The 23,839-nt window shown below is 40.5% G+C and overlaps 1 protein-coding gene and 1 long non-coding RNA gene across 3 annotated transcripts in view; one reads left to right on the plus strand and one right to left on the minus strand.

The window, feature by feature from the left end:
• LOC133634144 (ras and Rab interactor 2-like) overlaps nucleotides 1-23,839 on the plus strand; it is a 59,449-nt gene that overhangs the window by 14,346 nt on the left and 21,264 nt on the right. For both annotated transcript variants that reach the window (XM_062027192.1, XM_062027191.1), the window contains exons 6-10: nucleotides 3,465-3,556; nucleotides 7,006-8,325; nucleotides 19,655-19,737; nucleotides 22,041-22,266; nucleotides 22,442-22,573. In XM_062027192.1, the coding sequence (XP_061883176.1) occupies nucleotides 3,465-3,556; nucleotides 7,006-8,325; nucleotides 19,655-19,737; nucleotides 22,041-22,266; nucleotides 22,442-22,573 (1,853 nt within the window). The remainder of the gene's footprint in view (nucleotides 1-3,464; nucleotides 3,557-7,005; nucleotides 8,326-19,654; nucleotides 19,738-22,040; nucleotides 22,267-22,441; nucleotides 22,574-23,839) is intronic.
• LOC133634157 (uncharacterized) overlaps nucleotides 21,347-23,839 on the minus strand; it is a 46,392-nt gene continuing 43,899 nt past the window's right edge. The window contains exon 3 of the long non-coding RNA XR_009821890.1: nucleotides 21,347-22,557. This is a non-coding gene — a long non-coding RNA (uncharacterized LOC133634157). The remainder of the gene's footprint in view (nucleotides 22,558-23,839) is intronic.

A 23,839-nucleotide genomic window follows, 5' to 3' on the forward strand; every position in this document is an offset into this window, starting at 1 on the left:
TTTCGGCGGTAACTAGTAATCTAACGCGTTATTTTTTATATTCAGTAACTCAGTTACCGTTACTACATGATGCGTTACTGCGTTATTTTACGTTATTTTTTAAGTAGTATCGGCTAGAAACAGAAGATCTGAGTGTGTTTTATTGCAGCGGTGCGGTGGAAAAGAAGAGGCGTGCTTTCTGTGGGTGGGGTGGGGGGTGGGGGGGGGGACTCCCATACCGTAGTTGAGGAGCGCAAGGGAGACGTTCCTTCGGGGCTAACAACCTTCACTTTACCCGGAAGTGGTCTTTACAGCTGAGGGTGAATGACGAGGCCGACGGTTTGTTGCAACTTTGTGACTTTATTGGACGCAGCCATCCACCAAGCTAGAGCACCTGCACGCACTCACTGTCGCTGCTCGCTCACCTCTCTCGCCCACTCACTCACTGACGTCACTCACCTCACATGCTGTCATATTTTAAAGGGCCACACACACACACACACACGCTACTCTCATAACAACTAACAAGACATCATGGCGACGCCAGAAGTCGAGTTTTTTAACATGGAGACATTCTCAATACTTTTCTTTTGTCGAGCACAAAGAAAATAACATTTTAGTTAAATGTAAGTTGTGTCTTGGATCGAAGATCCTATCTACTTAAAGTTAAAGTTAAAGTGCCATTATGTTGCAGCTATTTAAAATAGTTTTGTCAATTTGTTCTGGCCTGAAATAAATTGGCCCTTTGAAACATATCTTTGTCTTTGTGTGTTGTATGTAGACCACATTGTTTGTGTGTTGTATGTAGACCACATTGTTTGTGTGTTGTATGTAGACCACATTGTTTGTGTGTTGTATGTAGACCACATTGTTTGTGTGTTGTATGTAGACCACATTGTTTGTGTGTTGTATGTAGACCACATTGTGTGTTGTGTGTAGACCACATTGTTTGTGTGTTGTATGTAGACCACATTGTTTGTGTGTTGTATGTAGACCACATTGTTTGTGTGTTGTATGTAGACCACATTGTTTGTGTGTTGTATGTAGACCACATTGTTTGTGTGTTGTATGTAGACCACATTGTTTGTGTGTTGTATGTAGACCACATTGTTTGTGTGTTGTATGTAGGCCACATTGTTTGTGTGTTGTATGTAGACCACATTGTTTGTGTGTTGTATGTAGACCACATTGTTTGTGTGTTGTATGTAGACCACATTGTTTGTGTGTTGTATGTAGACCACATTGTTTGTGTGTTGTATGTAGACCACATTGTTTGTGTGTTGTATGTAGACCACATTGTTTGTGTGTTGTATGTAGACCACATTGTTTGTGTGTTGTACGTAGACCACATTGTTTGTGTGTTGTACGTAGACCACATTGTTTGTGTGTTGTATGTAGAGCACATTGTTTGTGTGTTGTATGTAGAGCACATTGTTTGTGTGTTGTATGTAGACCACATTGTGTGTTGAGTGTAGACCACATTGTGTGTTGTATGTAGACCACATTGTTTGAGTGTTGTATGTAGACCACATTCTTTGTGTGTTGTATGTAGACCACATTGTTTGTGGGTTGTATGTAGACCACATTGTTTGTGTGTTGTATGTAGACCACATTGTTTGTGTGTTGTATGTAGACCACATTGTTTGTGTTGTATGTAGACCACATTGTTTGTGTGTTGTATGTAGACCACATTGTTTGTGTGTTGTACGTAGACCACATTGTTTGTGTGTTTAAGTAGACCACATTGTTTGTGTGTTGTATGTAAACCACATTGTGTGTTGTATGTAGACCACATTGTTTGTGTGTTGTATGTAGACCACATTGTTTGTGTGTTGTATGTAGACCACATTGTTTGTTGTATGTAGACCACATTGTTTGTGTGTTGTATGTAGACCACATTCTTTGTGTGTTGTATGTAGACCACATTGTTTGTGGGTTGTATGTAGACCACATTGTTTGTGGGTTGTATGTAGACCACATTGTTTGTGTGTTGTATGTAGACCACATTGTTTGTGGGTTGTATGTAGACCACATTGTTTGTGGGTTGTATGTAGACCACATTGTTTGTGGGTTGTATGTAGACCACATTGTTTGTGTTGTATGTAGACCACATTGTTTGTGTGTTGTATGTAGACCACATTGTTTGTGTGTTGTATGTAGACCACATTGTTTGTGTGTTGTATGTAGACCACATTGTTTGTGTGTTGTATGTAGACCACATTGTTTGTGTGTTGTATGTAGACCACATTGTTTGTGTGTTGTATGTAGACCACATTGTTTGTGTGTTGTATGTAGACCACATTGTTTGTGTGTTGTATGTAGACCACATTGTTTGTGTGTTGTATGTAGACCACATTGTTTGTGTGTTGTATGTAGACCACATTGTTTGTGTGTTGTATGTAGACCACATTGTGTGTTGTATGTAGACCACATTGTTTGTGTGTTGTATGTAGACCACATTGTGTGTTGTATGTAGACCACATTGTTTGTGTGTTGTATGTAGACCACATTGTTTGTGTGTTGTATGTAGACCACATTGTTTGTGTGTTGTATGTAGACCACATTGTTTGTGTGTTGTATGTAGACCACATTGTTTGTTGTATGTAGACCACATTGTGTGTTGTATGTAGACCACATTGTTTGTTGTATGTAGACCACATTGTGTGTTGTATGTAGACCACATTGTTTGTGTGTTGTATGTAGACCACATTGTTTGTGTGTTGTATGTAGGCCACATTGTTTGTGTGTTGTATGTAGAGCACATTGTTTGTGTGTTGTATGTAGGCCACATTGTTTGTGTGTTGTATGTAGACCACATTGTTTGTGTGTTGTATGTAGGCCACATTGTTTGTGTGTTGTATGTAGACCACATTGTTTGTGTGTTGTATGTAGACCACATTGCTTAGCAGAGTTCAGTGATGCAAATGCATGTCAAGTTGATCAACACATTGTATTATTCTCCAGTGCAATAACGGTACTGAAATGAAGGCTAAAAGGGCATTTATCATTAATGGGAGCCTTAAAAAAAGGGGGAAAAAAAGGAACTAAATAGTTACTTTTCACAGTAACGCATTACTTTTTGGTGAAAGTAACTGAGTTAGTAACCGAGTTACTTTTGAAATCAAGTAACTAGTAACTGTAACTACTTACTGGTTTTCAGTAACTAACCCAACACTGTTTACAAGTGTATGTAAACTTTTGACCATGACCTTTTACAAAATGCAGGTCATTTATTTGCATTCATGATACAAGAGCAGAGCATATTGCCAAGTATATCACTTTTATTTAGTGATGGGCCTGATGGGTGTTTGAGTTTCAGCTGGGCTCTCAGAGCTCAGATTACATCAAGTATCAGCTTCCGAGTTCAGACTAAAGAAATTGCATATTGAAGGAAGTGTAAAACATCATAAAACTGGGTATAAGATTATTGATGAAACTTTTTCACAAGCACAAGCTAAACAAGTTGTTTACCTTGTTTTCTCTAGGGATGTGTTGCCCTTCCCTCTCAAGCTCCCTGAGGCCATAGCATCTGCCAAGACCCAAAAAGACCTGGAGGAGGTGGCTCAACTTGGACCAGGTAGTCTTTTTTATTTTTTTTTATAGCTTTAAAAAGGGTCCAGGTTGTACTCCGTCTTCCGCTCGAGTGCAGCTGGGATAGGGACAATCGGTAGAAAATGAATGGATGGATGATACACAGCGAAAACAGGAAGGCATTTACAGAACAGTTTTCCACAGTTGTCCCTTACAATAACCGTGATATGAAACTACTAAACATTTGCTTGATGGTACACGCAAAGCTACTGAGCGTGTGCACAGATGATTGCGTCTGTTTAGTTGGCAGAATAAGGAGCACAAACCATTTAGCGTGTCTGTTCTTATGAATATGCAGAATATATGACGATCATTATTAATAGTGCATACAATTTTATACTTTGCACACGCTCTTTAGCACGTGGTATTTGGGTCTTAGTAGATCTGGTCTGTAGTATCACAAAGGAAGCGTTTTCAGTAGAACCAGGCTTTTACTTACTGGACGGCACACAAAGGAACAATAATATATAAACACAAATTGATATCTGAAATGTAAAATAAATAAATACCACAATGGAAACATTCACCACAGACTATGACAAGACAAAGCTCTATACTCACTGTGTCATTTATCACTCAAACACTTAGGCTAGACTGGGAGCTAAAGAAGTTAGTAGTCTCCCTTCAGCTATCGTAGATTCATACTGCATAGCTCAGTTCTTAGTGTCTAAATACACGTACCACACCATTCCAGTCAGAACATGACCATTTACAAGTCAATCATGCCCATAAATATATGAAAACTTTGAACTATTATAATTGCAATAAGGCGCTTTTGGTTGAATTTTTTACCACTCCTCTTGACAGAATTGGTGCAGTTCAGCTAAATTTGTTGGTTTTCTGACATGGACTTGTTTCTTCAGCATTGTCCACACGTTTAAGTCAGGACTTTGGGGAAACCTTCATTCTAGCCTGATTTAGCCATTCCTTTACCACTTTTGACATGGGTTTGGGGTCATTGTCCTGTTGGAACACCCAACTGCGCCCAAGACCCAACCTCCGGGCTGATGATTTTAGGTTGTCCTGAAGAATTTGGAGGTAATCCTCCTTTTTCATCGTCCCATTTACTCTCTGTAAAGCACCAGTTCCATTGGCAGCAAAACAGACCCACAGCATAATACTACCACCACCAAACAGATCCATTTTGTTTCATCTGACATCACATGTACAAAGATATAACCTTCTGGAGGAAAGTTCTGTGGTCAGATGAAACAAAAATTGGGCTGTTTGGTCACAATACCCAGCAATATGTTTGGAGGAGAAAAGGTGAGGCCTTTAATCCCAGGAACACCATCCTACTGTCAAGCATGGTGAAACTGATGCTATACAGAGAGTAAATGGGACAATGAAAAAGGAGGATTACCTCCAAATTCTTCAGGACAACCTAAAATCATCAGCCCGGAGGTTGGGTCTTGGGCGCAGTTGGGTGTTCCAACAGGACAATGACCCCAAACACACGTCAAAAATGGTAAAGGAATAGCTAAATCTGGCTAGAATTAAGGTTTTAGAATGGCCTTCCCAAAGTCCTGACTTAAACGTGTGGACAATGCTGAAGAAACAAGTCCATGTCAGAAAACCAACAAATTTAGCTGAACTGCACCAATTTTGTCAAGAGGAGTGGTCAAAAATTCAAGCAGAAGCTTGTGGATGGCTACCAAAAGCGCCTTATTGCAGTGAAACTTGCCAAGGGACATGTAAGCAAATATTAACATTGCTGTATGTATACTTTTGACCCACATTTTCAGTAGACCCATAATAAATTCATAAAAGAACCAAACTTCATGAATGTTTTTTGTGACCAATCACTCTATCACAAAAAAATAAGAGTTGTAGAAATGATTGGAAACTCAAGACAGCCATGACATTATGTTCTTTACAAGTGTATGTCAACTTTTGACCGCGACTGTATATACTTACATCATGTATATAAAACCTTAATGGAGGTGTTTTGATGTTTTTTTAAGGGCTTTAAAGGCAGAATACAGCGGCTCCCATAGGCTCCATTGTAAGCGGACTTTTGATCACATTTATTTACTATTTATGATTGTGAACGATAAGCAAAAATCCCCCAAAATGCAGTTCCCCTTTAAAATTGAGAAGGAAGTCTTGTTTTTTAAACAAAGTATACATTTGTATTTTATTGTGAAATGTATCTAATAATATTCAAAGTAAATAACATGTAAACACATTTATATTCATAAAACATTCTGGAAAAACTATTGGATATAAATCCAATGTTGATAATTATCTTAAATTGTACTTTTTTATCTTGTTGCTGACATGAAGCTTTATGAATAGCACCAGTCTAATTTCATGTGGGGACACTGAGGGCCAGACATATGATAGCAGCTGTCCCAGTAATGCAACAGTTAACGTTTCCATTTTTAGGCTGTACAGTAGTCCCTGTCATCGCTCAGGCTAATTCTGCATCGGTGCTTGTCCTTGTCATCAGAAAAAAAAATAGGACACTCCATTGTGTAAATCTTTTTCAAATGCACCCTATTAGTCAGGTTGACTCTAAATGTCAAGAATCACGACACAATTTGGTACACACTTTGAAGACTGACCGGCACATTCAATTCGAGCAAGATCATCAAGCAAACCATTTCCTCAGGGGCACATGTGGGACACACCTGTCAACATTTCAACATAAGGGAAGGGCTGGTGTAACGAGCCCACTGCCTACTTACTTACTTGATGATGTGCAGTACCAATACAGGGAAGTAATGAGAAATAAAAAGCGTGGGCAAAGTTTCCATGAGAGTTGACATGTATCATGCGTGGATTTAGCAACTAATTAACCATTTGATTAATCAATATGTAACTTTGAATATGTCCATATTACACGTACAATAGCAGTGGATGTTTGTGTTGTGCTTAACAGGGCTTTTTTCCCTTAAATGTGTAACTCTGACAAAAGAAATGGACCAAAAATAAATGTCCACTGCAGAATATGCTGGATGTTTGGAGGATATTTGAGATCATGTCATGAATTAATCAGTGAAAACAATCAGCAGACCAGAAACTACAGGACAATGTACTGCAGGTTAGTGTAAACATTTGACAGTGGTGGACAAAAGTCAAAGGGGGGGAATGGAGGAACTGGAAATGCGTGCGCGGTGTTGTTTGTGGAGTGCTCGCTCACTCTGTGAATACCACTGGCCACTCCCTCTCTGTGGCTGTGTGACGCACACCCGCTAGATCAGAGCAAAGGATACACAGGACTGTATGTGTCACAGCTACCGGAAAAAAAGGAAGGAGCAAGCTGAAATTCAAACAGGAGAAAACGGTCAGAAAACTTCATTCGAACTGGTGGGGAAAAAATATGCTGTGTGCTAGCTTTTCTAACTGTTTAGGAGTATATTCACTCGTTGGTGACTTCTGCTGTGTGCCAGTCAGTGTTTGTGTCTGAGTGTCACTGTCTCTGATTTACAGGCTTTTGGGACTCGGCTCTGTGCAGCCAGCCGCAGACCTCACACCCTCTCTGTCGCCCTCTGAGTCGAACCCTCAGCCCGCAGAGGACAAGCAGGGCCGGCGAGGACAAGGAGTCGCAGCCGAGCCACTGCGAAAGCGCACCACCAACGTTGCGCCCCCATGAGAGAAGGCATTCCAGTGGTCTTCTCTGCTTTGTCAACCCACTCTTTCTCCAGACTCGACAGCGCCACCACTGTGAAGAGAACCTAGTTCCTCCTGCTACTAAGTGCGACTCCGAGGATGCGGGAACAGAGTCCGTGAAACCGACGAGCGGCGGTCAAGTGAACGAGAGCAAGGTGAACCGTAATTCCCGCCCTCCTCCCCGACCCCCTCCGCCTCGCTTAATGCCACGCCGGCGACCCGCTCCACCTCCGCCCGGACATCCAGCGCCTATCACCAGACCCAAAAGTATGCCAGTGGCCGTCCCTGTGGCTCCGAGGCAGCAGCAGCAGCAGGTCCGAACCAGGCGTCCGGCGCCCCCGAGACCGACAATGGGCGGAAAACACAGCAGCCCTTTCAAAAGTGCCGGCTCACCAATCCCCGTGCCTGCCGACCCACCCCCTCCAAGACCTACTAAGCCCGATCTGGAAGCACGCCGCTGCCACATTGCCCTCGATGATGAGACCATTGCTAAGGCCTTGTCTCAAGCCAAGCTACCGCCGTCCATCCCTGACGATGTTCCACCGGAGAAAAACGGAGGGAGTCCAGCCATCCGGAACGAGAGAGGACTTCAACGGCTTAGCGACATGAGCATGTCCACGTCGTCCTCGGACTCTTTGGAGTATTCACAGTCACCTGGATATATGGTAGAGGACAGTAGTGAGGAGGAGGAGGAGGACGATGATGACGATGACGACGGGGAAGAGGAAGTAGAAGAGGACTATGGGGTGGGCCTGGAGGCAGACTTAGAAATGCGTCTCCGTCCTTCCTTCAAATCTCGGAGGCGCAGGGTGGGCGTGAGCCTGAGTGGGGGATCATTTATTGTGCCTCGCGCCCTTAAGGGACGCTTCCGCAAGGTGAGCGGTATGCTTACATCCCTGATGACTCCAGAGAGACGGGCGGTGAAAAAAATAGCGGAGCTATCCAGAGATAAACGTTCGTACTTCGGCTCCCTGGTCCAGGACTACATCAGCTTTGTTCAGGAGAACCGCGGCTGTCATACGTCGGGCATCGATTTCTTGCAGACGCTCCGGCAGTTTATGACGCAAATGAAGGCGTACCTGTGCCAAAGCTCCGAGCTGGACCCTCCTATAGAGTCCCTCATTCCGGAAGATCTGATCGGTAAGAAATTCCTTTTTTTTAAATGCCTTAGTAAAAAGAAGCCTTTGTGGTTGTATAGAGTGGGTGTGAATGCATCATGCTTTGTGAACACTGAATCACTCAGTATTCATTCTCTCTATGGTGTCGTGTCACTATAATTTAGGAAGTCAAACTTTTTATCCTTGCTTCAATCAAGGCTTTCCAGACCTGCCATTATCGTAGGAACGCAACTACTTGGAGTGTTCCATATTGATGTGCTTTAAAGTCGGTGTTTAGTTACAGCCATGCCAGTGTACTGTGTCCAATGACTTCTTCTATTCTTAGCCTCCAGTCGTAGGCTCTCAGCACATTGCTAAGATCAGAGGATCATTTTGTAGGGCAGACATTTAATTAAAATGTTGCTTATTACGTCCCCGGAAAATAATAACATTAAGACAGACAGACAGCAGCTTTATTTTGTCCATTCTTAACATGTACAAGACACATAAGAACTGAAATTACATTTTCGGCACAATCCCGCTAAGAGCAGACATACGTTACAGGGGGACAAGATGGGACCGCCAACGGATCAGCCACTTACAGCGCTCCTTAAAAAGGTGGGAAAAAGGTGACATTGGGAAAGGGGGAAGAGTAAAAAAAATACCAGGAGTGGTCCAGACGGAGTCCGAGGAAAAAACCTCACATAGCATGGCACACATAAACATGGTACATGTAATCACAACAACTCGCAACAGAGGTAGGGGGAGTTGGGACCCTGGGGCCCAGGCTGCCGCTATAAGCGCTACTCAGCCCCCACAACCCCGGAGGAATTAAGCAGTGGTGGATTTGTTGATTTGGGGAGGGGCGTGTGCGTGCATGTATGCCCAATTAACTTGGGTGAGATGTTGAAATGTCTTTGTGGACTGAGGCCGATCTCAAAAGTTCGACCCAGGTGCTTTTTGAAAAAAAGGAAGGTCAAAAGTGTCCATCTTTGAGGAGTCCTCGGAACATTGAGAGGATTGCATGTAAATATGTATGTTCACTCCACATTAGGTCATTGTCAATAATAATAGAAAGGCTTTGTTTATCTTGGTGGTGTCCCGTTCTAATGTTGATATCTGATATCGGTAAGGGTGTAACGGTACGCAAAAATTTCGGTTCGGTACGTACCTCGGTTTAGAGGTCACGGTTCGGTTCATTTTCGGTACAGTAAGAAAACAAGAAAATATAAATGTTTTGGTTTTTTATTTACCAAATTTGTAAACAATGGCTTTATCCTTTTTAACATTGCTTTAAAATAGTGTGTGATGGATGTGAGCCACCACTAGGCTGATCAGTGCAACAGCAGGCAGTCATGAATGCTAAGCATTTCATATAGGCATCTGTCCGTCAGTAGTGGCGATGGGTTGCACCTAAAATAAAAACTAAATAAGATAAGGCTCAGAATGGTTTCTTAACAAAACCTTTCTACAAACCCCGTTTCCATATGAGTTGGGAAATTGTGTTAGATGTAAATATAAACGGAATACAATGATTTGCAAATCATTTTCAACCCATATTCAGTTGAATATGCTACAAAGACAACATATTCGATGTTCAAACTGATAAACTTTTTTTTTTTGTTGCAAATAATCATTAACTTTAGAATTTGATGCCAGCAACACGTGACAAAGAAGTTGGGAAAGGTGGCAATAAATACTGATAAAGTTGAGGAATGCTCATCAAACACTTATTTGGAACATCCCACAGGTGAACAGGCAAATTGGGAACAGGTGGGTGCCATGATTGGGTATAAAAGTAGATTCCATGAAATGCTCAGTCATTCACAAACAATGATGGGGCGAGGGTCACCACTTTGTCAGCAGATTTTTGAACAGTTTAAGAAAAATCTTCCTCAACCAGCTATTGCAAGGAATTTAGGGATTTCACCATCTACGGTCCGTAATATCATCAAAGGGTTCAGAGAATCTGGAGAAATCACTGCACGTAAGCAGCTAAGCCCGTGACCTTCCATCCCTCAGGCCGTACTGCATCAACAAGCGACATCAGTGTGTAAAGGATATCACCACAGATGTGTAAGTTACCCATGTCTTGGGCACTAATACACCCCCATACCATCACAGATGCTGGCTTTTCAACTTTGCGCCTATAACAATCCGGATGGTTCTTTTCCTCTTTGGTCCGGAGGACACGACGTCCACCGTTTCCAAAAACAATTTGAAATGTGGACTCGTCAGACCACAGAACACTTTTCCACTTTCTATCAGTCCATCTTAGATGAGCTCAGGCCCAGCGAAGCCGACGGCGTTTCTGGGTGTTGTTGATAAACGGTTTTCGCCTTGCATAGGAGAGTTTTAACTTGCACTTACATATGTAGCGACCAACTGTAGTTACTGACAGTGGGTTTCTGAAGTGTTCCTGAGCCCATGTGGTGATATCCTTTACACACTGATGTCGCTTGTTGATGGTTTATCAGTTTGAACATCAAATATGTTGTCTTTGTAGCATATTCAACTGAATATGGGTTGAAAATGATTTGCAAATAATTGTATTCCGTTTATATTTACATCTAACACAATTTCCCAACTCATATGGAAACGGGGTTTGTACATATAAAGTGCTTTTTTTGATTGCTTGATTGAGACTTTTATTAGTAGATTGCACAGCACAGTACATATTCCGTACAATTCACCACTAAATGGTAACACCCAAAATAAGTTTTTCAACTTGTTTAAGTCGGGGTCCACGTTAATCAACATTAAACTGCCTCAAGTTGTTGCTCAGATTAAATAAAATGACAAAACTTTTTTTCTACATATAAAAAGTGCAACATTAAACAGTTTCAAATCAACTCACCCTTAGATTAACTTTTCTTCCCCCCCCCCCCCAGCCTTTAACCCTGGTGACTTTCACTCAGTCTTCATGTTTTTTTGCCAGAAAAATCAGTTTATCCACATTGTCTGTAAAAAGAAGAAGTGACTCAAAATCTAGTTTTTAATGCAATATGGTCTTAAATCTGCTGCTATAAAAACACCAACAGCATTTGTGATTGCTTTAGCCCTGCCTGACTCGCCGAGGAAAGGCTGCTTGAATGCTGTGGGGAGCTGAGTTTGCACAACGCTCGTCTTTCTCGTCGTTGAAGTGATGTTCACTGGGGGTTGGTGACGCTTCAAATGGGTTGGCATGTTTGACGTGTTGCCAGAAGCATACCCTACCACTGCTGAACAATGACGGCAAACCGCTTTCGCTTAGTTGTCGTAGCCCGGTCGCTGCTAGCATGCCGTGTGTTGTGCCTCGGTGTGCATTGTTTACACAACGTGCGGTACGCTACTTAATATGTCCATGTGGAAACTCGTTCGGTACACCTCCGTTCCGAACCGAAACCCCCGTACCGAAACGGTTCAATACAAATACACGTACCGTTACACCCTTAGTAAATATGTATGTTCACTCCACATTAGGTCATTATCAATAATAATAGAAAGGCTTCAGTGTTTCCCATAAACTGCCAAAATACCTGTGGCGGTGGGGGCGTGACTATGGGCGTGGTCACCATGACCGAGTAATTTGCATAATTTACTACAATGATATGATTTTCTCTAAAAAGGCTCAAAAAATGTATACTTACTAATTAATAATAACAGTTTTGTTTTAAACGTCCATCCATCTATTTTACAATATAATTACAACACTTTATGTACATATTTATATACAGATTTGAACAATAAGTTATTCACTGAAATACATTTATTAATTGTGGTTCTTACAAAAAATATATCTTATAAAATATAAAAGCTAAAATGTCTCTTAAAGCTCTGCCCCTTTTATTTAGTGCATACTGAATAATTTAACTTTAGCCTACTACTACAACCATATTATTTACCAGCAACATAAAGTGAAACAGAGGCAGAGGTGTCCTGCCAAAGTCAGTAACAAATAAACAGAAAACAGTAGTGGTCAAACACAAATAAGGCAACAAGAGAAGTATCCTACACTTCTCTTTTGTAAAGTAAATCTGAACAGCCTATATGGGTATCTACATCAACTATATGATTTGCCTGAGAAGCTGGACAGGACAAAACAAAACACATTTTTTTATTTATTTTTTTTATTTGTGGCGGACGTAATTCTTTCGTGGCGGGCCGCCACAAATAAATGAATGTGTGGGAAACACTGGGCTTTGTTTATCCTGGTGGTGTCCCGTTCTAATATTGATATCTGATATCGGTCTGATATAAGCAAACAAAAACAAGCTGCATCTAAAATCTCTGATACACGCAGACCTGCTGCAGCGTGTTTACTTGTGCAAAGCTGGAGCCAGTTAACATCTAAATGTCTTTCAATATGCACACAAGCTTGGTCCTTTCTTGTATTTTAGTCAAGTCAAGTAGGCTATAGTTAACTAGGAGCTAGCTAGCAGCAAAGCACATACTAGTCCACAAGCTAGACATTCGTAATAAGTGTCCTTAATTGAACTATATTGCAGTGTAAAACACGACATACTGTATGTCAATATAAATAAGTATCAAATACTTATGGTTGCATATTACTTAGACATACAAATTCCCCTAAGGCACCATTTTCATTGTGATGAGTGTTTTGCAGCGAGTTCTCTGGTAGTGTTTCTGTCTGAGCTTAATTTAATGCAGGGGTTCTTAACATTTTAAACCTCGGGGCCAAACGTTTCCACTAGAGAAGATCCGAGGCCCACTCAAATATTAACACTGAATTACCGTATTTTTCGGAGTACAAGTCGCACCGGAGTATAAGGCGCACCTGCCGAAAATGCATAATAAAGAAGGAAAAAAAACATAAATAAGTCGCACTGGAGTATAAGTCGCATTTTTGGGGGAAGTTTATTTGATAAAAGCCAACACCAAGAATAGACATTTGAAAGGCAATTTAAAATAAATAAAGAATAGTGAACAACAGGCTGAATAAGTGTACGTTATATGAGGCATAAATAACCAACTGAGAACGTGCCTGGTATGTTAACGTAACATATTATGGTAAGAGTCATTCAAATAACTATAACATATAGAACATGCTATACGTTTACCAAACAATCTGTCACTCCTAATCGCTAAATCCCATGAAATCTTATACGTCTAGTCTCTTACGTGAATGAGATAAATAATATTATTGGATATTTTACGGTAATGTGTTAATAATTTCACACATAAGTCGCTCCTGAGTATAAGTCGCACCCCCGGCCAAACTATGCAAAAAACTGCGACTTATAGTCCGAAAAATACGGTAGTAATCTTACTCTTGATTTTAATTGTATTCAATAATTATATCCAATCTACTTAACAGTTTAACAGGATAAACCTTGTCAAATGATATGCAAGCATGTGGTAATCACAAATATTTTTTTATCAAGGCTTAGGTCAGGCTAATTACAAAATACCGTGATTTCCGGACTATAAGCCGCACCTGACTATAAGCCGCACCAGCTAAATTTAGGGGAAAATACAGATTGCTCCATATATAAGCCGCACCCGACTATAAGCCGCAGGGTTTTGATGTGTAATTACCGTAGTATATAGGGGTTCCTGCTACCACGGATGGGATTGTCGGGACAGAGATGACTGTTTGGGAACGCAAAGCGTCCCATTTATTAACAATAAATCTTTCAATCATTCAATCAAACTTTCACATCTTTGACATGGCGAACAGCATTCGTGCAGAGTACAAATAATACAACGGTGCAAAGTAATACAAAGTGCTCGCCTGTACGTTATCAAAATAACCAGCCTACCGGTATATGAAAAGTCAGTCTTTAATCATTGTGTCATCGTCTTCCTCCTGCGTACTAAAACCACCGAAATCCTCTTCGTCGGTGTCGGAGAAGAACAGGCCGTAAATAAGCCGCACCCTTGTATAAGCCGCAGGGACCAGAACGAGGGGAAAAAGTAGCGGCTTATAGTCCGGAAATTACGGTAAGTAATAATCAAATAAGTTAAAGTTAAAGTACCAATGATTGTCACACACACACACGAGGTGTGGCGAAATTATTCTCTGCATTTGACCCATCAACCTTGATCACCCCCTGGGAGGTGAGGGGGAGCAGTGGGCAGCAGCGGTGGCCACGCCCGGGAATCATTTTTGGTGATTTAAGCCCTAATTCCAACCCTTGATGCTGAGTGCCAAGCAGGGAGGTAATTGGTCCCATTTTTTATAGTCTTTGGTATGACTCGACCGGGGTTTGAACTCACGACATATACTGCAAAATGAGGGACCTTTACATGCAAATACGCAATTCTAAAATAAATACATTCCAACTAAATGAATAATCAAATTAAAGTGCAAATGAAAATAGAGCTTCACCGCATTAATCATATTTTTTGCGCTTGAGAATCTTCTCTGTGACTTTAGCTCCAGACTTTTTCTGTTTGTTTGAGATTGTCATTACTGCCGCACGTGGTGGAAAAGTGTATTACAACTGAGTACATACAGGCCACAGCTGAGAACAGATATTTTTTTGGCGGCCCAACAATGGGCCCCAGCCCTATGGTTAAGAAACCCCAATTTAATGAATTATTGCGACCACAATTACCTCGCCACTTCAACTTAAAAACAGCATAAGTCCCTTCCAGGCAGTTAATGATAAATAGGTTTGTGTTTTTCCATATCTACCATTGTTCTCTTGAGTAATTTCGCGTGATCAAACGTACAAACATTCACTGTCCCGATGGAAGGTTAAATATTTCACTGGAAACACATGAAAACAAACAAAATAAGTAAGTAATAATAATCAAACAAAATAAGTAAGTAATAATAAGTAATAATCAAATATACTACAAAATGAGGGACCTTTACATGCAATTATGCAATTCTAAAACAAAAACATTCCAACTAAACTAATAATAAAATTAAATGAAAATACTGCTTCACCACATTAATCATATTTTTTGCGCTTGAGAATCTTCTCTGTGACTTTAGCTCCAGACTTTTTCTGTTTGAGATTGTCATTACTGCCACACATGGTGGAAAAGTGTATTACAACTGAGTACTCCTATGGCCCATACGGGCCACAGCTGAGAACTGATATTTTTTTGGCGGACCTCTAGTAGGCCCTCACGGCCCAACAATGGGCCCCAGTCCTATGGTTAAGAAACCCCAATTTAATGAATTATTGTGACCACAATTACCTCGCCACTTCAACTTAAAAACAGCATAAGTCCCTTCCAGGCAGTTAATGATAAATAGGTTTGTGTTTTTTCATATCTACCATTGTTCTCTTGAGTAATTTCGCTTGATCAAACGTACAAACATTCACTGTCCCGATGGAAGGTTAAATATTTCACTGGAAACACATGAAAACAAACAAAATAAGTAAGTAATAATAATCAAACAAAATAAGTAAGTAATAATAAGTAATAATCAAATATACTACAAAATGAGGGACCTTTACATGCAATTATGCAATTCTAAAACAAAAACATTCCAACTAAACTAATAATAAAATTAAATGAAAATACTGCTTCACCGCATTAATCATATTTTTTGCGCTTGAGAATCTTCTCTGTGACTTTAGCTCCAGACTTTTTCTGTTTGTTTGAGATTGTCATTACTGCCACACATGGTGGAAAAGTGTATTACAACTGAGTACTCCTATGGCCCATACGGGCCACAGCTGAGAACTGATATTTTTTGGCGGACCTCTAGTAGGCCCTCACGGCCCAAAAATGGGCCCCAGCCCTATGGTTAGGAAACCCCAATTTAATGAATTGTTGCGACCACAATTACCCCGTCACTTCAACTTAAAGACAGCATAAGTCCCTTCCAGGCAGTTAATGATAAATAGGTTTGTGTTTTTTCATATCTACCATTGTTCTCTTGAGTAATTTCGCTTGATCAAACGTACAAACATTCACTGTCCCGATGGAAGGTTAAATATTTCACTGGAAACATGAAAACAAACAAAATAAGTAAGTAATAATAATCAAACAAAATAAGTAAGTAATAATAAGTAATAATCAAATATACTACAAAATGAGGGACCTTTACATGCAATTATGCAATTCTAAAATAAATACATTCCAACTAAATTAATAATCAATTTAAAGTGCACATGAAAATAGAGCTTCACCACATTAATCATATTTTTTGCGCTTGAGAATCTTCTCTGTGACTTTAGCTCCAGACTTTTTCTGTTTGTTTGAGATTGTCATTACTGCCGCACGTGGTGGAAAAGTGTATTACAACTGAGTACTCCTATGAGAACATATATTTTTTGGGCGGACCTCTAGTAGGCCCTCACGGCCCAACAATGGGCCCCAGCCCTATGGTTAAGAAACCCCAATTTAATGAATTATTGTGACCACAATTACCCCGTCACTTCAACTTAAAGACAGCATAAGTCCCTTCCAGGCAGTTAATGATAAATAGGTTTGTGTTTTTCCATATCTACCATTGTTCTCTTGAGTAATTTCACTTGATCAAACGTACAAACATTCACTGTCCCGATGGAAGGTTAAATATTTCACTGGAAACATATGAAAACAAAGAAAATAAGTAAGTAATAATAATCAAACAAAATAAGTAAGTAATAATCAAATATATTACAAAATGAGGGACCTTTACATGCAATTATAAAACAAAAACATTCCAACTAAACTAATAATAAAATTAAATGAAAATACTGCTTCACTACATTAATCATATTTTTTGCGCTTGAGAATCTTCTCTGTGACTTTAGCTCCAGACTTTTTCTGTTTGTTTGAGATTGTCATTACTGCCACACATGGTGGAAAAGTGTATTACAACTGAGTACTCCTATGGCCCATATGGGCCACAGCTGAGAACTGATATTTTTTTGGCGGACCTCTAGTAGGCCCTCACGGCCCAACAATGGGCCCCAGTCCTATGGTTAAGAAACCCCAATTTAATGAATTATTGTGACCACAATTACCTCGCCACTTCAACTTAAAAACAGCATAAGTCCCTTCCAGGCAGTTAATGATAAATAGGTTTGTGTTTTTTCATATCTACCATTGTTCTCTTGAGTAATTTCGCTTGATCAAACGTACAAACATTCACTGTCCCGATGGAAGGTTAAATATTTCACTGGAAACACATGAAAACAAACAAAATAAGTAAGTGATAATAATCAAACAAAATAAGTAAGTAATAATAAGTAATAATCAAATATACTACAAAATGAGGGACCTTTACATGCAATTATGCAATTCTAAAATAAATACATTCCAACTAAACTAATAATAAAATTAAAGTGCAAATGAAAATAGAGCTTCACCACATGAATCATATTTTTTGCGCTTGAGAGTCTTCTCTGTGACTTTAGCTCCAGACTTTTTCTGTTTGTTTGAGATTGTCATTACTGCCACACATGGTGGAAAAGTGTATTACAACTGAGTACTCCTATGGCCCATACGGGCCACAGCTGAGAACAGATATTTTTTGGCGGACCTCTAGTAGGCCCTCACGGCCCAACAATGGGCCCCAGCCCTATGGTTAAGTAACCCCAATTTAATGAATAATTGCGACCACAATTACCCCGTCACTTCAACTTAAAGACAGCATAAGTCCCTTCCAGGCAGTTAATGATAAATAGGTTTGTGTTTTTCCATATCTACCATTGTTCTCTTGAGTAATTTCACGTGATCAAACGTACTAACATTCACTGTCCCGATGGAAGGTTAAATATTTCACTGGAAACACATGAAAACAAACAAAATAAGTAAGTAACAATAATCAAACAAAATAAGTAAGTAATAATAAGTAATAATCAAATATACTACAAAATGAGGGACCTTTACATGCAATTATGCAATTCTAAAACAAAAACATTCCAACTAAACTAATAATAAATTTCAATGAAAATACTGCTTCACCACATGAATCATATTTTTTGCGCTTGAGAATCTTCTCTGTGACTTTAGCTCCAGACTTTTTCTGTTTGTTTGAGATTGTCATTACTGCCACACATGGTGGAAAAGTGTATTACAACTGAGTACTCCTATGGCCCATACGGGCCACAGCTGAGAACTGATATTTTTTTGGCGGAGCTCTAGTTGGCCCTCACGGCCCAACAATGGGCCCCAGCCCTATGGTTAAGAAACCCCAATTTAAGTAATAATAATCAAACAAAATAAGTAAGTAATAATCAGTAATAATCAAATATACTACAAAGTAAGGGACCTTTACATGCAATTATGTAATTCTAAAATAAATACATTCCAACTAAATTAATAATCAATTTAAAGTGCAAATGAAAATAGAGCTTCACCACATTAATCATATTTTTTGCGCTTGAGAATCTTCTGTGACTTTAGCTCCAGACTTTTTCCGTTTGTTTGAGATTGTCATTACTGCCGCACGTGGTGGAAAAGTGTATTACAACTGAGTACTCCTATGAGAACATATATTTTTTGGGCGGACCTCTAGTAGGCCCTCACGGCCCAACAATGGGCCCCAGCCCTATGGTTAAGAAACCCCAATTTAATGAATTATTGCGACCACAATTACCCCGCCACTTAAGTTAAGTTAAACCAATGATTGTCACACACACACACACGAGGTGTGGCGAAATTATTCTCTGCATTTGACCCATCACCTTTGATCACCCCCTGGGAGGTGAGGAGAGCAGTGGGCAGCAGCGGTGGCCACGCCCGGGAATCATTTTTGGTGATTTAACCCCCAATTCCAACCATTGATGCTGAGTGCCAAGCAGGGAGGTAATGGGTCCCATTTGTATCGTCTTTGGTATGACTCGGTTTGAACTCACAACCTACTGATCTCAGGGCGAACACTCTAACCACTAGGCCACCGAGTAGGCCACTTCAACTTAAAGAAAGCATAAGTCCCTTTCCAGACAGTTAATGATAAATAGCTTTGTGTTTTTTTCATATCTCCCATTGTTCTCTGAGTAATTTCGCTTGATCAAACGTACAAACATTCACTGTCCCGACGGAAGGTTAAATATTTCACTGGGAACGCATGAAATATATGCAAAATGTCATTATAATGTCAATGATATTGGGCCATTTAGAAGTACTGCAGTAGATGAATCAAAGATTGTGTATTACTAGGACCATTCAGTTGAAATAAGATGTTCAAGTCGGGCCGAGACAATGTCTCCAGCTAGACCTCCCACCTACTCATATTGGGTCTAATTAATTTGTTGCTTGCCAAATATCCAACATGTCACACGAGTGCTATTGTGTCTTACTGTTCTCTGTCCGTCCTAACACAAGTACCTTATTCATAAACAGCACAGACCGTGCCTTTCAGCATTAGGACCGCAATTCAGCCATTAGCTGCACAGTTGCCGCAAAAACACAATATTTCCCCATTAAAACAAAAAAATAATGTTTGTGTGTGTGTGTTGCTCTCTATTCAACAGATCAAGTGCTGGAAAAGTCCATGCACAAGTGTGTGTTGAAGCCACTGAAGAGCGTCATTGACGTGGCTTTACATGACTTCCAGGTGAGAGATTAAAAGTATCATCTTACAGTGTCATCAAGTATAATGTGAAGGGCAGATAGTGATGGGAGTGAAACTGAAAAGGCTTTGTACTTCATAAACATATTTGTTTCAGGATGTCGGTCTGCCGAAATGCATTTTGAATAACAAGGAAAGAAAAATCCTGATGTGTAGTTATTTTAACAACAATGTCACTCACATTTACACTGAATTCACAACCATTTAGACTTCAATTAGTCGAACATCCATGTTTTTGAGATTAGAAATCCACCGGAGAAAATCCACATGCAAACAGACAAAGATGTACCAAATTAAACTAGACTTCGACTTCCTTTTTATTGTCATTCAAATTTGAACTTTACAGTACAGATAAGAACGAAATTTCATTGCATTAGCTCATGGTAGTGCAGGATAAAAAAAGCAATAAGGTGCAGGTATAAATAAATAGATTACTGTACAGATAAATATATTGCACTTTTGCATATGCATCCACGTTTGTGGATGTATGTTATATTGTCTTTATATTTCAGCCAGTTAATTAATTTTTTGGGGTGAATTGAGGGGATTATTATGATGCGTTCAAGAGTCTTACGGCCTGAGGGAAGAAGCTGTCACAGAACCTGGAGGTTCTGCTTCGGAGGCTGCGGGGTGCAGCTTTAAACGCATGTTTAATATTGTTGTAGACCATGTCCAAACGCGTGTTTAATATTGTTGTAGACCATGTCCAAACGCGTGTTTAATATTGTTGTAGACCATGTCCAAACGCGTGTTTAATATTGTTGTAGACCATGTCCAAACGCGTGTTTAATATTGTTGTAGACCATGTCCAAACGCGTGTTTAATATTGTTGTAGACCATGTCCAAACGCGTGTTTAATATTGTTGTAGACCATGTCCAAACGCGTGTTTAATATTGTTGTAGACCATGTCCAAACGCGTGTTTAATATTGTTGTAGACCATGTGCAAACTACATACAAAGCATTCAAAGCTTTTTTGGTGTTAGCACTGGGAGGAATGGACACTGCTGTGAAGATCATAGCACTAAATTCCCGGGGCAAAAAAAATGGCCTGCATTTTATAGTTAATAGTTCTACATTGGGAGAATAGTGACATGAGACTATCTTCCCATTGTTGCACCAGTTGTTGTTGATGTATATGCAAACACCGTTTTCTCCTAACATTCTGATTCAAGTTTAAAATCTCCCACATCGTGATGTTTTTATGATATAAAATACTGTATTGCTGCTGCCCAGATGCGGTGAATAAAGATGCATTTTAGTGAAATGTTTGCTTGTGTAATCACCCATCAGGATTCGGCCTCTACACATTCACGGCCTCACAGACAGTCCGACACTATAGAACTTTAACACCAGATGTCGTCAGCTCTCTTTATCTTACTGGTAGTGTAACTGTCAGTAACTAACTATAGTAACTATCAGTTTACATTCTAGTGTCAAAAAGGAAAACAGGTATATTTTGCCCTGATGTGGGATCTGAGCCGAGGATGGATAGGATAGGATATGTCTTTATTGTCATTACACAAGTACAACGAAACTATGTTTTCAGCACTAACCCGTTCAAGATTAGGCAAACAAACAGTGTACAGGGTTACAGAACAGGAACGCTGATGGGTCGCCACGAGGCGCCCCGTAAAAGATAAGAAAAAGGTAAAAAGATGAGTAAAAAAATACAATCTAGACTGGGCTCCTAAGGGGGCCTAGTCTGGAGTGGGAAAAAAACTCAATGCCATGCACACATAAACATGTTACATTTATTCACGACAACTCGCAACATAGGGGGGGAGAGTTGGGACCCTGGAGGTCGACTGCTGCTATGAAGCGCTGCCAGCCGTCCATCACCCGAAGGGGAATTAAGCGGTGGTGAAGGCGTGGGGTTCCAAATAGGTAGATGTCTTCCACGTCCTCGATGGAAAGGACTGACAGGCACATGATTCTCCATTTATCCCAGGAATCTCTCAGCAATGGTTCCATCAGGGCAGCCAGGCTCCCCCGAACCTCTTTTCCTCGTCGAAAAGATTTTGTCAATTGAGTCGAGAGTCCAGCTGATCATTTCCATGTCTGATGTTTGGATTTGAAGGACAGCGCAAAGAAAGAGGCTTCAAAAAAAAGTGTAGACAAGACAAAAACAAAGAGAGCAAGCAGGGAGAAGAAGGGAGCGGGAAAAAATGCGACCGCCCTCACCAGAGGCAAGACAGAAAAATATCGTTGTGGCTTGTGCAGCCCTTTGAGACACTCGTGATTTAGGGCTATATAAGTAAAAACTTTGATTGACTTTGTTCTCGTCAGGTCAACAGTGGAGAATGGCAGCAGATGAAGGAGAACCTGGCTCTTGCTAAGACCAAGAGGCCCCAGGAGCTGGGGGTGGACGGTGCGGTGCCCCCGGACCCTGTGGCTATTAAAAGAATCCGACATAAGTTCCTTACCATGAGCAAGATGTACTCACCTGAGAAAAAGGTGTCACTGCTGCTGCGTGTGTGCAAGCTCATCTACACCATCATGCAGGACAACTCAGGTATAGGTTCTTTGTTTTGAAAATCAACCCGTGCATGTTGACATAATGCCGACTGAAGACTTTTAAAGAAGGATTACCCTGGTGTTTCAGAGCAATCATGCCTGTGGCCCCTCCCTGACCCGTGTTCCCACCACACATACTTTACACTCCGTGGCGTCTGTCTGCTTCCTTCCAGGGAGGATGTACGGTGCTGATGACTTCCTGCCCATGTTGACTTACGTGGTGGCGCAGTGTGACATGCCTCAGCTGGACACAGACATCCAGTACATGATGGAGCTGCTGGATCCTTATCTGCTCCAAGGAGAAGGTAAACCAAAGTGCGAGACTGTCAGTATCAGAGAACACGAAACAGCTCGCCCACAAATGTCTGCATGTCATTTTTACATCTACATTACACATTCGTGCTTAAAATTGTGGGGTTCTAATGAACTAATTTAGCATTGTTATTATTATTACTATTACAAACCCCGTTTCCATATGAGTTGGGAAATTGTGTTAGATGTAAATATAAACGGAATACAATGATTTGCAAATCCTTTTCAAGCCATATTCAGTTGAATGCACTACAAAGACAAGATATTTGATGTTCAAACTCATAAACTTTATTTTTTTTTTTGCAAATAATAATTAACTTAGAATTTCATGGCTGCAACACGTGCCAAAGTAGTTGGGAAAGGGCATGTTCACCACTGTGTTACATGGCCTTTCCTTTTAACAACACTCGGTAAACATTTCAGAACTGAGGAGACACATTTTTGAAGCTTCTCAGGTGGAATTCTTTCCCATTCTTGCTTGATGTACAGCTTAAGTTGTTCAACAGTCCGGGGGTCTCCTTTGTGGTATTTTAGGCTTCTTAATGCGCCACACATTTTCAATGGGAGACAGGTCTGGACTACAGGCAGGCCAGTCTAGTACCCGCACTCTTTTACTATGAAGCCACATTGTCCATGGTAACGTTGCTTGGATGGCAACATATGTTGCTCCAAAACCTGTATGTACCTTTCAGCATTAATGGTGCCTTCACAGATGTGTAAGTTACCCATGTCTTGGGCACTAATACACCCCCATACCATCACACATGCTGGCTTTTCAACTTTGCGCCTATAACAATCCGGATGGTTCTTTTCCTCTTTGGTCCGGAGGACACGACGTCCACAGTTTCCAAAAACAATTTGAAATGTGGACTCGTCAAACCACAGAACACTTTTCCACTTTGTATCAGTCCATCTTAGATGAGCTCAGGCCCAGCGAAGCCGACGGCGTTTCTGGGTGTTGTTGATAAACGGTTTTTGCCTTGCATAGGAGAGTTTTAACTTGCACTTACAGATGTAGCGACCAACTGTAGTTACTGACAGTGGGTTTCTGAAGTGTTCCTGAGCCTATGTGGTGATATCCTTTACACACTGATGTCGCTTGTTGATGCAGTACAGCCTGAGGGATGGAAGGTCACGGGCTTAGCTGCTTACGTGCAGTGATTTCTCCAGATTCTCTGAACCCTTTGATGATATTACGGAGCGTAGATGGTGAAATCCCTAAATTCCTTGCAATAGCTGGTTGAGAAATGTTCTCCTTA

Source organism: Entelurus aequoreus, linkage group LG18, assembly GCF_033978785.1.
Source record: "Entelurus aequoreus isolate RoL-2023_Sb linkage group LG18, RoL_Eaeq_v1.1, whole genome shotgun sequence".
Lineage (NCBI taxonomy): Eukaryota > Metazoa > Chordata > Actinopteri > Syngnathiformes > Syngnathidae > Entelurus > Entelurus aequoreus.